General features: G+C 42.4%; 1 protein-coding gene across 1 annotated transcript in view; it reads left to right on the top strand.

The window, feature by feature from the left end:
• The window catches only part of galnt18b (UDP-N-acetyl-alpha-D-galactosamine:polypeptide N-acetylgalactosaminyltransferase 18b), a gene marked incomplete at both ends in the record, with an annotated part of 43,276 nt that overhangs the window by 14,295 nt on the left and 15,529 nt on the right, over positions 1-13,452 (top strand). The window contains 5 exons of the mRNA XM_084476100.1: positions 7,607-7,802; positions 8,046-8,212; positions 10,563-10,746; positions 11,824-12,021; positions 12,345-12,459. Coding sequence (XP_084332226.1) covers positions 7,607-7,802; positions 8,046-8,212; positions 10,563-10,746; positions 11,824-12,021; positions 12,345-12,459 — 860 coding nt within the window. The remainder of the gene's footprint in view (positions 1-7,606; positions 7,803-8,045; positions 8,213-10,562; positions 10,747-11,823; positions 12,022-12,344; positions 12,460-13,452) is intronic.

Below are 13,452 nucleotides of genomic sequence, written 5' to 3'. Positions count from 1 at the left end.
CTGGTTTAGCCGACTGAAAATGTACATTGTGGTCAGCCAGGGAAGCAATGTCAACGCAAATTTGATGGATCCAAAGAGGATTGCGAGTAGAATTTTTACTTTGAGATCAATAAAAAGCAATAGTGCTTGTATTCCAATGTGTGCATGCATGCACATAGTAGGCCTAATAGCAGACGTACTGGAATTGTGTATGTGTTTGTTATGAGTCTTTCAGTCATATCCTATCCTTCCCAGGATGGGTCCCTCTGATTTGAGCCTCTTGCCACACGTGTTTCCTTTGCATGATTAGACGTAGATGGTGTTGTCTGTCTGATGTGGGTCTGTGAAGCCCTTTGAGACTGTAATTATTGTCATTGAGTGTTGCTCAACGTTTTTCAGTTAAGGTGGTCTTGATTCAAAAAAAAAAAAAGGCAAAAAAGGTAATTACAAAGTTGGGAGAACTTTTGTGTGTGGGCAGCGTTTTGATCAGCAGGACTGCATCGGGGGCCCTGGTTATTAATTCCCACCGTGCTGAAGTACAGTTGGTGGGCTCAGTATGTGTGATGCTACTACACTGTCCTTGACTGACCTGAAAAAATATCTGGAGGGTCAAATGGGAAAATGTCAAAAGATGAAATAGCAGTTGAATACTGAAACATTTTCAACTGTTAGTTTAACTGGATGCAATTCATAATTTCTATAAAAAAGGATGATATTTCGCTCAAGTGTAAAAAAAAAAAAGAAAGGAAGAATGAAAGAAACATTTACACGAACATATTCACACGATCATGTTTTTAGATGAACACACGCGGTAGTTGTTCTAATACATGTAACGAATAATCAGCACTCAGGAAGCATCAATGGAGTTAATGCGTCGCAACATAACAGTGTCATCAACTCACTCTTGAAAGCATTTGTAGATCCGCAAAGTGTCCCTTTACACAAAACAACAGATTAGAAATGCTGCGATGCCTCTGGGCGTGTGCGTGTGCGCGTGTGGAGTGTGTCGGTGTGTGTGTGTGTGTGTGTGCGGTGCGCGTGCGCGTTTGTGTGTGGCTGCAATACACACCACAGACGAGAGGGATAGAGCCGTCAGCCGGTGCTTTTGTCAGCTGGGTACATAGTTCAGTGGCTCCTGCCATCAGCACCCATCCCCTCCCCACGGCCCCTGGGGGGCTAACACGGTGACACAGTGCGAGAGCTCGCTCCTAGACATCCACTGTTAGAGTGTGTCTGCAGAGCAACGATAAGGGCCGGCTCTGTTTCACTCTTAGCCACTCGGCAAACAGAGAGCGTTGAGCTAATTGTATCAATCAATCCTTCTTGTTTTGGAATTGAATTCCGCTAGTGAAATTATCGGCCAGCCTTGTGGAATTTCACAGAATTTTCGCTTATGATTCGTCATAGGAGAGAGTGTGCGTACACTGAATAGCAAATGTTATTTTCCCCCCTTTTGTGGAATATCAAGAGCACAGCCCTCACTATTCGTCTCGCTGGCTAAATACTGACTGCAGAAAAAGTGCAGAATATTTGCTGCTATTCCAGCTGGTCAAGCTATTGTTCACGGTTCAGGGTGCGAAAGTTATACAGGCGCAGAATGTTCTTTTTCTTTGGGTACGGTAACTGTTGCGCCATTGATGCTTCCTATTGGCACGACTGGTCCTCATGCGTCAGCAGTGATTGGCCCTGGGCTGCAGGCAGAAAATCAGCTCAGAAGCCATTCGATGCTTTTATAGCAATGTGTGTGTGAAACGTTTATTATTGTTGTTGTATTTGTTAATGGTGCTGACATTGCAGCCCGTTTTACTGTTCATTGAATACATTCTTTTTCCACAACAAATATCTGTTGTGTGATCTGAGTCACTTCAAAATGCTATGAAAGATTACCTCCATTTTGCTTTGCAAACATCTGAACCTCATTAATCTAGTGAACAACATTCTGCGCAATGATTTTGATTTGATTTGTTTCCTGGCAGCTGTCTTCACACATGTACAAGTCTGGGAGACTATGGCCTACGTGTTGTTTCCAAGCTGCAACTCATTTTGAACATTCAGAATTGCTTACTTTTGCTTTATTCTACTTGAAGCAAGCGCATTCCCTATGAACTGGTGATTTTGATTTCATTATGTAAATAAAAGCAAAACTACGCGTTGAGTTTTAGGAATTTAATAATACCCAAGTTGAAACACATCATTGTGCCGGTATGCGGGTAATAAGCAGGTAACCAGTGACAAATGATGATTATTAATGTTGATTTAAGAGGCTGCTTAATACTGTAAACAAGCCTGGGTGACAGAGAGCAATGCAGGCAGCTGGACATGGTTAATTAAGTTACCTAATACCACTCTCCCACCTGTGGTGTTTTTATGCCGTTGGCTGCTACTGTTCATTTTGCACCATGGACTTCAGCCCACAGTAATACTTTTGAGTTATGTTCTGCAGCAAGCTACTTTATTTTTTTATTTTTTTTTAGCAAACGTTTCACCCTGGTTGCCTGTTTAGACCTAAAGCAGCAACCATTAGAGGAAAAGTCATGTTGAGAACAAGAAGCACAAGATTCCACTGTGAAGATGAGAGAGAGAGAGAGAGAGGGAGAGGGAGAGGGAGAGGGAGAGGGAGAGAGAGAGAGAGAGAGAGGGAGAGGGAGAGGGAGAGGGAGAGAGAGGGAGAGGGAGAGAGAGAGACTGCACTGGTGAACACTCGTTCGCCGGCCCTTCAGGGAGTCAGATCTGGAGAGATGGTATAAAATAGGGATCTCAGCAAACTGAATTTAATGTGACAATTTTGGCACTTGAAAGTGGGAATAAAGAAACATGACGGGAAATATTTTGGGCTGCAATGATGGTGATATATGGACAAGGATATTGAAGAAGTCGTCCATATTTATGGTTCTCTGACCGGCCTCTTGCTTTTTATGGACTATGCACACAGACACACACACACACACACACACACACACACACAAAAAAACACATATACACAGTCACACACACACACACACACACACACACACACACACAATTTCAGTATTGATCAGCAGCCATCCTTAGCTTTTAAGCCCAAAGATATAGAGGGCTTTGTAGAATCCATTTTTCGTAATACATTTCTATCCTGTTAAGTGTGCATAGTATTTCCAAAGAGGGCATCCGCACGTCTAGAAATAGCCCCGCTTCCCTTTCAGAGCAAGAAGACAATTGTTGTTCTAAATGTTCAAGCTTCAATGAAACGTCTTGTTTTCACCCACCCTCAATACGAGCTATAGCAGTTCACAAAATGGTACAGAAATGGAACAGTTGAAAACGGTGGTATTTTATACCGCTGTGCATTGTAGACTTTGTTAAAACCATGGCAACCTTCCATTAGTCCTCTAGGCTTCGAGAGAAAAAAAAAGCAAAACACACAAAATGTCTTCCAGTCATACAAACTGTTTCATTCTCCCAGTCAGTCACAGATGCCCACCATCTTAAACACAGCACACTCACCAATGATTTGTTCACAACCCAACCTGACAACCGAGCACCTGGCTTTGGTGTAATTTACTGTGTGATGGTGTTAACTTAATAATACAGTAAAGATAACATTAAGTTAGGTTGCACAAATAAATGGGTTAATACATTACAATAAGTGTACATTAGTTTAGCATTAACTAACATTACTTAATGCAGTTATAATAATTATTATACAGCATTAGCATAGGGATGAGGGTTATAGTGTTAGGGTTATTGTAATGCATTCATTTGAACATAATTGAATAGGGTTAGGGTTAACCCGAAACCTGTTAAATAATGTATAAATGAATACCTTTGTTAGCATGAACACCATTACCTTTATTAACATGAACAGCATTGATTTAAATGAAAACAATGAATAAATGATAATTAGATAATTGTTAATGAACTGTTAATTAGTTAATTCTTATTTGTGCATTAACAAATGTTAATTATTGGTTAATTAATGCCTTTTTTTAAAGCGTTACCAAACAAAGGATATTTATATGTGATATGGAGTTGTACCATGATTAAATAAAATAAAATGATTCCTACCATTCCATTTAATAATATTAGTGCCATATTGATAAAGTGGGAACATTGTGAACAACCATAAAGCTTAAAAATATACGTTGCTATGTTATATTGTAGTCTATATCGTGAATGAATAATCCAACAATGGAACATGCTTTAATAGAGAGTTGAGTTGCTCTTTTGCCATGCAAGGATAAAGCAGTGAAATAGGGCTACAGTGCAGGCATACATATTCATTGTGTTTATTGATGTCCACATTTTTGGTCAGCATACTTAGGAATTGATTTGCAACACAGGTTGTGAACCTTGGATCCGCTTAAATTCTGTGAGTAGTTGATGTTTTCAGATACTTATTTTGCACTTACACAAATTAAACCAGACACCAGCCTCTGGTGTGGTTGTGGTCCATGTTTCCAGTCGTGCATGCGTGCAGCTATATATCCCCCATCTTTCATTTATATCCTAAATTAGGCCTCTTGTTCTTCAGTGGTGAGCCTTGTGCAAATGTTGTCCCTGCCAAGTGCTGACATAAAGGTTAGGGCCTCACATGGAGCTGTGAGTCCCTAATTGCCTCACAGACCCCATGACCTTGACCTATAAGCCAATGAAGAAAAGCGTGCGGAGAGATGAAAATGCTGTTATTCACTGTGGTAGTCTGTTGTGGTATGGGTACCGTGTTAGCAATGTTGTTGTTGTTGTTGTTGTTTTATCTCTTAATTTGGTAAACTCCCACATGATCATCTTACTGATATACTACTAATGTGTCTGTTAAAGGAGCGTGAGTTCTCGTGGGTTTCCATGGTAGCGCCCACTGCCAACACACAGCCAACCTAAACTTGGACTGAGTAAACCCTCACACGTTAGGAATCTCTGTTGTCTAATTAGTCAGTAACGAAAGCGCCTTACACGTTTTGTATCGTGTTATTCTGACACGTGAGACACCCTGATAGAAGTGTGCACGGTGTTATCAATTACACCGTTCCCCTCACCTCCTCTCACTATTCAGCTTTGTTTGCAAGTTGGCATCCCCTTTGAATTTATAGCTTATGCTATACTAATATACTCATTTGCATTTTTGCTGTTAAGAGCCTTTTTTGCCAATGTTTATTCATGTTCCATAATGCTCCGTTCGAAGCGTGAGGAGTGTACGGTGCTACTGGACATACTGCTGCGTTTGATACCAGCGACCAAGATAAAGAACAGGTTCACTTTGAAACCAGTGGCCACGCCTGTTTTAAATAACGTCTCGTATCGTTTGTGTCAGGGCCAGGCTAGGACACAGGACGCCGATGCAGGGTCTTGGTGTTTTCAATAAGATATTCATTGCAATCTTTCCTTGGAGGAACCGGAGCAAAAGCCAACGACAAAAAGCAGAGCTGTGACAAGACCTGTGGAAAGGCTGGAGTGACCGCACGCCGACGAATACTAACACACTGGCACAAGACAAAGGGAGACGCAGACTCTTATACGCGGGGTAACAGGGAACAGGTGAAACCACTCAGACAGTCAGACTGAGACACACGAGGAAGGCCAAGTGACCTGAAACGAGAGGAGAGTTACTCTTCAAAGTAAAACAGGAAATGACAAGACAAAACATGGAGACAGGACAAAAACCCAACTTGACCTCACCGAGGTGTGACAGTTTGGCTTTTCAGTGTAGGGTCATTCAGACGTTCATGGTGGATGTGGGATTTCTTCTGCATTTGATTAGCAAACAAACGCAAGTTTAAGTATGCAAAAGAAACACACTGTGGCGAATGGCGCCACCCTTGTGCACACAGACACACACACACACACACACACACACACACACAGGAGTGCAATCTGACTGAATCAATTTGAAACATATTGGCAGTCATTTTGCAGGCCATTGAGCCGTTTTAGCCCTCAAAGCTTTCTCTCCCTTTTGCCTAATAGTTGAACGAGACGGATCTTTGAGCTCTCCACCACCAGAGGATCTTGTGGAAACAAAATTAGCGTGTTTTTTCAGGAACTAAATGAAAAAATTGGTACTTTGCGACTAATCGTTTTCTGGCTGCAGCGGGCCACAGGGAATTTAGGCAATTTCTTCAAATGAAATTATTGATGGATTATAAAGTAGGATTGTCATACTAAGATGTGTTGCTAATATTTTTTTGCTAGGTCTACAATTTTTATTCAAAGTATGCCTAATGTTCATTCACATGGCAAGATTTCATTTTCTCAACTCTCACTCTACCATTTTTTCATCCAGTTAAATCCAAACAAATCAAATCATAGAAATATGATTGAAGAATGCATAATGATGCATTTGAACATACTAGGAGCTAAAACAATAATAAACAATTAATCGCTTTTGGAAACAACACGTAGGCCATTGCTACATGCAGTGTGCTACATTAGTGTGTTGTGTACGTAGCAAAGCTTTGAATGGAGTGATTAATGTGTTTGTAAAGCATTAGTAAGAGCACACCAATGAATATGAAAATGCGTAGTGCTTTGTAACTGAGAATCTAGATCTCCACTTGAGAAGAGCTGATTTAGCATGGAGAGGCAGGCAATTAGCAGTGAGGGGAGTGGCCATTTAGCTGATTATGTACTCTAAAAAAATTACCAAGCACAGCGGCACTAATTAACACACAATACAAGGATCTCTTCGCTTGACGCAGGAGGTACCCGCAAGCCAGGAGCCAAGCTATCAACACAAGGCATAAATGTTCAACTATTTTGTCGGCAACGTGATTAAATTGCCAAAATGAATTAATCGATTAGTATTGAAGGGGGAACATTATTTGCAATGATAACTGTGTTCATCAGTGTAAGGGTTCTGATGTTTATACCGTCTAGTGCAAAAAGCTGGTGGCTTTCCTCTGTTTGGATGATTATACAATGAATACTTCTTCTGACTGACTTTTTTTTTTTCTTTGCCTTTCTAAAATGTACATATCAATTGTATCTATCTATCTATTGTATATATCTTTTATTGTATGACATTGTTTATATGTGAAGCACTTTGAGTCTGCCTTGTGTATGAAAAGTGCTATATAAATAAAGTTGCCTTGCCTTGCCTTGCCTTGACTTGAGATGAGCATTGACCAATTCTTATGTTATTGGATAGACAAAAACATAAAACATATTTTTATCCTTGGTTTTAAATATGTATACATTATATACATTTGAAGGGTTTTAAGGTTTGTAAGAATATTGTTAACAAATTGTTAGTTACTGCATTGTACAGGAACCAGATGCTGTTCATTAAGGCAGAGCTTACTTCTTTATAGCTTTTCCTGATAATCCTCTAAATTGTGCCCCTGAACACATTTTAATCAAGCTATTTATATCCTTAGTCGATCTAATCATTTATAAACAAATAAATTATAATAGCCCTAGTATTCCTCATTAACACATTCAAGAAAAAAAGTTATTTGGCTTTTTCACCCCAAATTATATCTTTTTTTTCATGTTGTTCTTCAGGGCCTGCTGTGCATTTCCCAAAATGAACGGGCACATTAAAAATAATTGTTTTTTTCTTCAATGTCCATTTAATCCATCTTCCCTCTGCCCGCCAGTTGACCGAGTGCTCCGTCGTAGCCCTTAGTCATTATTATGTTGTCCCTCCTCGCAGAGACGCCAAGGCTAGGAGACGAGGGTCAGCCAGACACATCGTTCTCCGACTCATCATTGTTTGCTCACTGGGGCCAGGAGCTCAGCCCGGAGAACCGCAGAGTGGCCCTCAAGTCGTTCCAGTACTACGGCTACAACAGTTACCTCAGTGACCGCTTGCCGTTGGACAGACCCATACCGGACCTGCGGCCTGACGGGTAAGGTCTGCAAGCTAGCCCGTGTGCAGAGGGACACTCGGGCAGTCAGGGTGGCAAATCGTAGCGTGGATCCATTTTATGTGGACTATAGAAAATACGGATGTTTCCGGATGGGAAGCTATCATATCATGTCTTCTGTGATGCTGCTGTGATGTGCATCATTTCTACCGGTCTACCAGGCTCATTCAAAGCAAGTCGTTCCGTGAGTTATAAAGGCCCTTTTCTACTGTGATTTCTACACAGGTGCAAAAACATGACCCATCCTGCAGACCTCCCTCAAGTCAGCATCGTGTTCATCTTCGTGAACGAGGCCTCGTCCGTCATCCTGCGCTCGGTGCACTCGGCCATGAACCGGACGCCCTCCCACCTTCTCAAGGAGATCATCCTGGTGGACGACAACAGCAACAACGGTAGGCAGCGTCACGGCACGGAGCAGTGAGCGAGGTCTGCTGATCGTTAGCCGTGTCCAGCTGCTAATGCATGATCTAGATCCGTGTGTTTCCTCTTTTCGAAAAGCTGTGTCGTGCCCCGTATCGCTAGGAATCTGCGGTCACGGTAATTAACGCTCGTTCTTTGATGACGTTCTTTCCTTGCTCTGGCCCCGTTAACGTTCTCAATCGGGGGTTGTGCGTGTTTGATTCAACCAATGGATTCAAAAACAAAAAAAACAAAACACAGCAAGAAAAATAGGTCTTTAGGAAGATAAGTGTCCCGCGGAGTAATGAGGTGTTTCTACATGTCCTGCATTTGCATTTAGAATCCATTATTGTTTGTATTGGGTAAAATTCTATTAAATCTAGCCGTCTAGCAAACGTATACATTTTCTTTACTCTGTGTGGTGTACAATGAGGACAAAACTTTGATAATTGATAGCATGCCTATAATCGTTTATCTGGGTATGGGTTTGTACGCTATACTGATCAACGCATACCAAAAAAAGAAGCATACATCTATACATAAATAAACATAAGCCTAACAGTATTAAATATATTCTTTCGGGAGGCAGCGAAGCAATCTAAAAATGTTTGGCTGCTTGTGAGAAGCATTAGTGCCAGGCGGTATGAGACACTTTGACAAGCAAAATATAGCAGGGTTATATTTTTGGAAGAGAAAAGGAGCATCGTGCAATTTGAGTGTAGTAAGCAAACTATCATAAATGATTGCATCCCTTTCCAGACGATCCAATCATTCACATGTCTCTGGTTTGATCTGACGTGTGCCGTCAGCTCAGCTTTTACTCCCACAGATAACAGCAATCTCCACCAAGCTATAATAATAACGCTGGAAACCTAATCTGATCCCGTAACCCCATTCCGCTGAAAGACTATGGTGAAACAGCGTGAGTCGCTCCAAGCACAAGTAGATTACCACGACTGCCAGAGGTTTAGATTGTATCACATAATTGTAAATCAGAGAGCAGTCCTCTTCACCTCCATAAGGACCCAATTCACATGTTGAGATTTTGTCCAAAAAAGCATTTCACCCGTTTTCCCCCCCTGCACACACACACACACACACACACACACACACACACACACACACACACACACACACACACACACACACACACACACACACACACACACACACACACACACACACACACACACACACACCTCCCCTGGATAGTTCCACCATTGTCATTATCACCAAGATGGTAAATCCGATCTCCGCTCAACATTGTCGGCCCCGCTTGGCCTGAGGATCGGTGCAGGTTGGGCTGTTCGGGGGGCTATGCGTTACTCCTAACCTTCCAGGTACCTGCAGCCTTATTACAGTCAGGTGCCTCCTGTCAGTGCTCACCTGCTGCAGACATTAGCATGCGGCAGACGGTGTAGCCATCAGGAAAGAGAAGGGCAAATTGACCTAGCTGATTCCTACTTAATTGGGTAATGTCCCAAGCTGTGGCCTGAGAAAACGCTGGGCTGTGAAACACTGTCATGACACGGGCTCAATTATTCGAGACTGTCGAAATGGTATATTTTAACCGAGCACAGAGTTCTACAGTTGTGTGGGTTAGGTGCGTATGAGCTTATATTTAGCTGCAAATCTGGAGCTAAATACGTAAAGCATAGAGAATGAGATAAATACTGCATGAACTATAAGACTAAATACTTGTAAGACGTTACTTTGGGGGGGGAAAAGAGGATTTTCTAAATAACACACAGCTTCATTTATAGTCTCCAGATAACCGACACTTCCAAATAAGCAGTGTTTATAATGTCCCCATGTGAATACTGAGTGAGATAACAATGGTAAATGCCTCAAACACTCACCTCCTCCATTTCTTAAGGGGGATTGCACGCGCTGACACCACAGTATTGCAATTGGCAGTCGTCCTGCGTGTGTGTGCATGCAAGTGTGTGTGCGTGTGTGTGCATGTGTGTGTGTGTGTGTGTGTGTTTTTGTGTGTTGTGAGCTCTATGGAGGGAAGGAATGCCATCTGAAGCTGCTGCCTCCTTGGTCCAGTGATCAAAGCAGTGGAGCAGGACTAGCCTACTCCTGGCACCGCTATCCCAGACATGTTGTCCTTAGGAGGGAAATATGGAACGGAGTCGTGGGGTTCAAAAGTTTGCTCACTAGTAGCTGCTATATCTCACATGGTCACCCAACACCCCAGCAGGGACGAAGGAATATCAATGTATGTGTTTTTAATGTGTGTATGTCTGTGCCACTGTGTGTGTGCGTGCATGCGTGCATGCGTGCGTGCATGCGTGCGTGCGTGCGTGCGTGTGTGTGCGCGCGCGTGTGTGTGTGCAGAGGAGCTGAAGGAGAAGCTTCAGGAGTTTGTCTCGGAGACGAACCGGCGTCGGCCGGGTTTCGTGAAGACGGTGAGGCATTCCAAGCAGGAGGGCCTCATCCGCTCACGAGTGAGCGGGTGGAAGGTCGCCAGCGCCCCAGTGGTGGCCCTGTTTGACGCCCACGTGGAGTTTAACGTAGGCTGGTGAGTCAACACACACGGGTGCACACTGTCCTCGCACACGCCACATGCAATCAACGCCTCGGAAGGCTACGCTCCATTGTTGACGTTGTTTTTCCCCAAGTTCTGGCCGGTGTGTTATTTTTCCCCCTCATGCGGCTTTTATCCGTCCATGCGGCGTTTTGTTTACGTTGTGCACACATGCATACGGTATGGGTGTTAATGGGTGCCTGAGTCTATGCTCATCCCTCCCGCCACAGAGATCCACTGTGATTGGTGTTGCGAGCGCCACATTATTTAGCACCCTTGCAGCCCGACCCAAATCTGTCATGGGGAAATTGAACAACGTCCATTGTGTTGCGTTTGTTCCGATTGCGTAAATTGCATCCGCATTTTGTGTGTACATTTTTATTTTTCGTTTGCGTTAAACGGAACGTGACATACTGAAAAATATGTTTTGTTCCATTGAAGGAGTGAAAGGAGTACAATCACACATTATAATTTCTAAATGTGTTCCACACAGAGTATTATTATGCCTTTTCTACTCATGGATGGCTTACTAATCCAATATTTGACAAAGTGGACATGGCAAACATATTTAATAGAGGAGACACAACAGCTTAATATCTCCTGAAAAAATATTGTCAACAACAATTATTTGTTGACAATAATGAGTTATGATTAAATGATTAAACGATTTAAACATGATTAACCACAGTTCTAACAAAACAAATATTCAGCATGAATTTGGTTATTTTTCAGTATTTGTTTTTGTTTACTTGAAAGAAATGTGTGCAACTGCTTGAATATAATAATTGAATTATTAGATAAAACTTTATTATTCACTGGTACTATTCCCCAAAATCCACTTTGCATAAATTTGTCTTTCCAATTTCCCTGTTTTTCTTTCCAAGACTTATTTTCTCTCTCTGTCTTATCTTCTCTATTTACTTGGAAAGTATTGACAATTCAGTGATTAATCAAGTATATACAATATCAAATTTGTTTACCTTCCTGCCATGTTTACTGCGCTCATGGAATAAAGCTGTCTTCTTCTTCTGAATATTTATAGAAAATTACCTTCCTCCTCCATATTTTAAGGGCCGAACCAGTTCTCCAGCGAATTAAGGAGGACAGAACTCGCATAATCTCCCCATCATTTGATAACATCAAGTATGACACATTTGAGATTGAAGAGTATCCACTGTCTGCTCAGGGCTTTGATTGGGAGCTGTGGTGCCGCTACCTCAACCCACCCAAGTCTTGGTGGCACAACGCCAACAACAGTGCACCCATCAGGTGGGGACGTACATAAGAGTCGACTTGCAAATTTCACCCTCGTTCGCCACGAGCACATGAGATTACACAACCGGTGAAAGTTCATTCCCGGCATGTTCTGCTGTGCACGTAACAAATTACATTGTCGATAAAATATACGATAACAAAAATACACACATGGTAGAGTGCATCATAGTGACACAACGAACCCAACCCAGCCCCCGTCTAGCTTAAGAGTCTTTTTCAATCAGAACAAAGAGTTGTTTTTGTGCCTCACTATAATCACGTCGGTTCGTAATCACTCCCTTGAAAATAGGATCAAACTGCATTCCTCAATGTTTCAGGAGCCCTGCCTTGATTGGCTGCTTCGTGGTTGACAGGCTGTACTTTGAGGAGATTGGCTTGCTGGACGAAGGCATGGAAGTGTACGGCGGAGAGAACGTTGAGCTGGGCGTCAGGGTGAGTCATGCAGTGGCTTTGTTCGTCCAGGTAATGGGTAGGACATTAGCGACGATAATGGCCCGTTAGTGCAGTTGGCAGCCAGGCTCGGTTGGTCTGGCCTCACCGTCCCCTCTGGACATTAATTTGGCTCAATGCAATCGGAGGAATGATTTAGTATTTAAGTATTTTTTATGATGTTGAGGTTTTAAGGTTTCATCAAGAGGCGTTAGGGGGAGGGTGGAGGGTATCATCGCCCGTCACATAAAGTAAAAATCAGCCAATGATTTATGCTTTATCCAATGAATCTTTACAAAACATTGAATTTATAATTTAACGTTGGAAGATAAATCTTTTAATTCTGAAAACGTGTTTCAGCTGGCTCCGGCTTATACAGTGAATTAGGGAACACAGAGTTTGTAGGACACCAATGATAGACTCAGTTTCAGGGTAGCGGGGTGAGTTGTTTCTTGAGTTGTTGTCAAGCACTTTTATTTGTGCATCTGCATCAGCGCTGACACAGAGTCAGTAGTTGTTTGGATCCAAGCTCGTCTCCGCATCCCCACAAGCAGATGGGCCTCAAACAGAGCAGCACATCCCGAGAGATGGAGCCATGATAACTTTGATACGTCTACCCTACATAGAAATGACCAAGGCCACTTCCCACTTCTCCAGCAACAGCTAGAGCCTTTGGGTGATCAGGCTCTTCCTTCTCATTCAGCCAAAATCACTGCAGCAGATGCGGCTGGCAAGGGGATTGCGGTAGTCAAGCAATTGCAGCAATTGTAACAAAGACCACCGAAATACATCAGAATAACTTTTTACATACACACAGAGTCATGTAGAGCCAAATCCTGCCTATTTGCAGGACATTATTAATATTGATGGATTGGTTACTCATTATTGGCCAACATTCTGCTTTATGCATGAACAATTATTGTTGCTCTACTACAGGATCCCTGGATCCCTGCTAAGTTCAGGCCCTAATTGTGTTTCATAGTGTTTACTTTTAAT

Source organism: Micromesistius poutassou (assembly GCF_964030765.1).
Source record: "Micromesistius poutassou genome assembly, chromosome: 12".
Lineage (NCBI taxonomy): Eukaryota > Metazoa > Chordata > Actinopteri > Gadiformes > Gadidae > Micromesistius > Micromesistius poutassou.
Note: the sequence above shows the minus strand (reverse complement) of the source record. Positions and strands in the feature narration are given on the sequence as shown.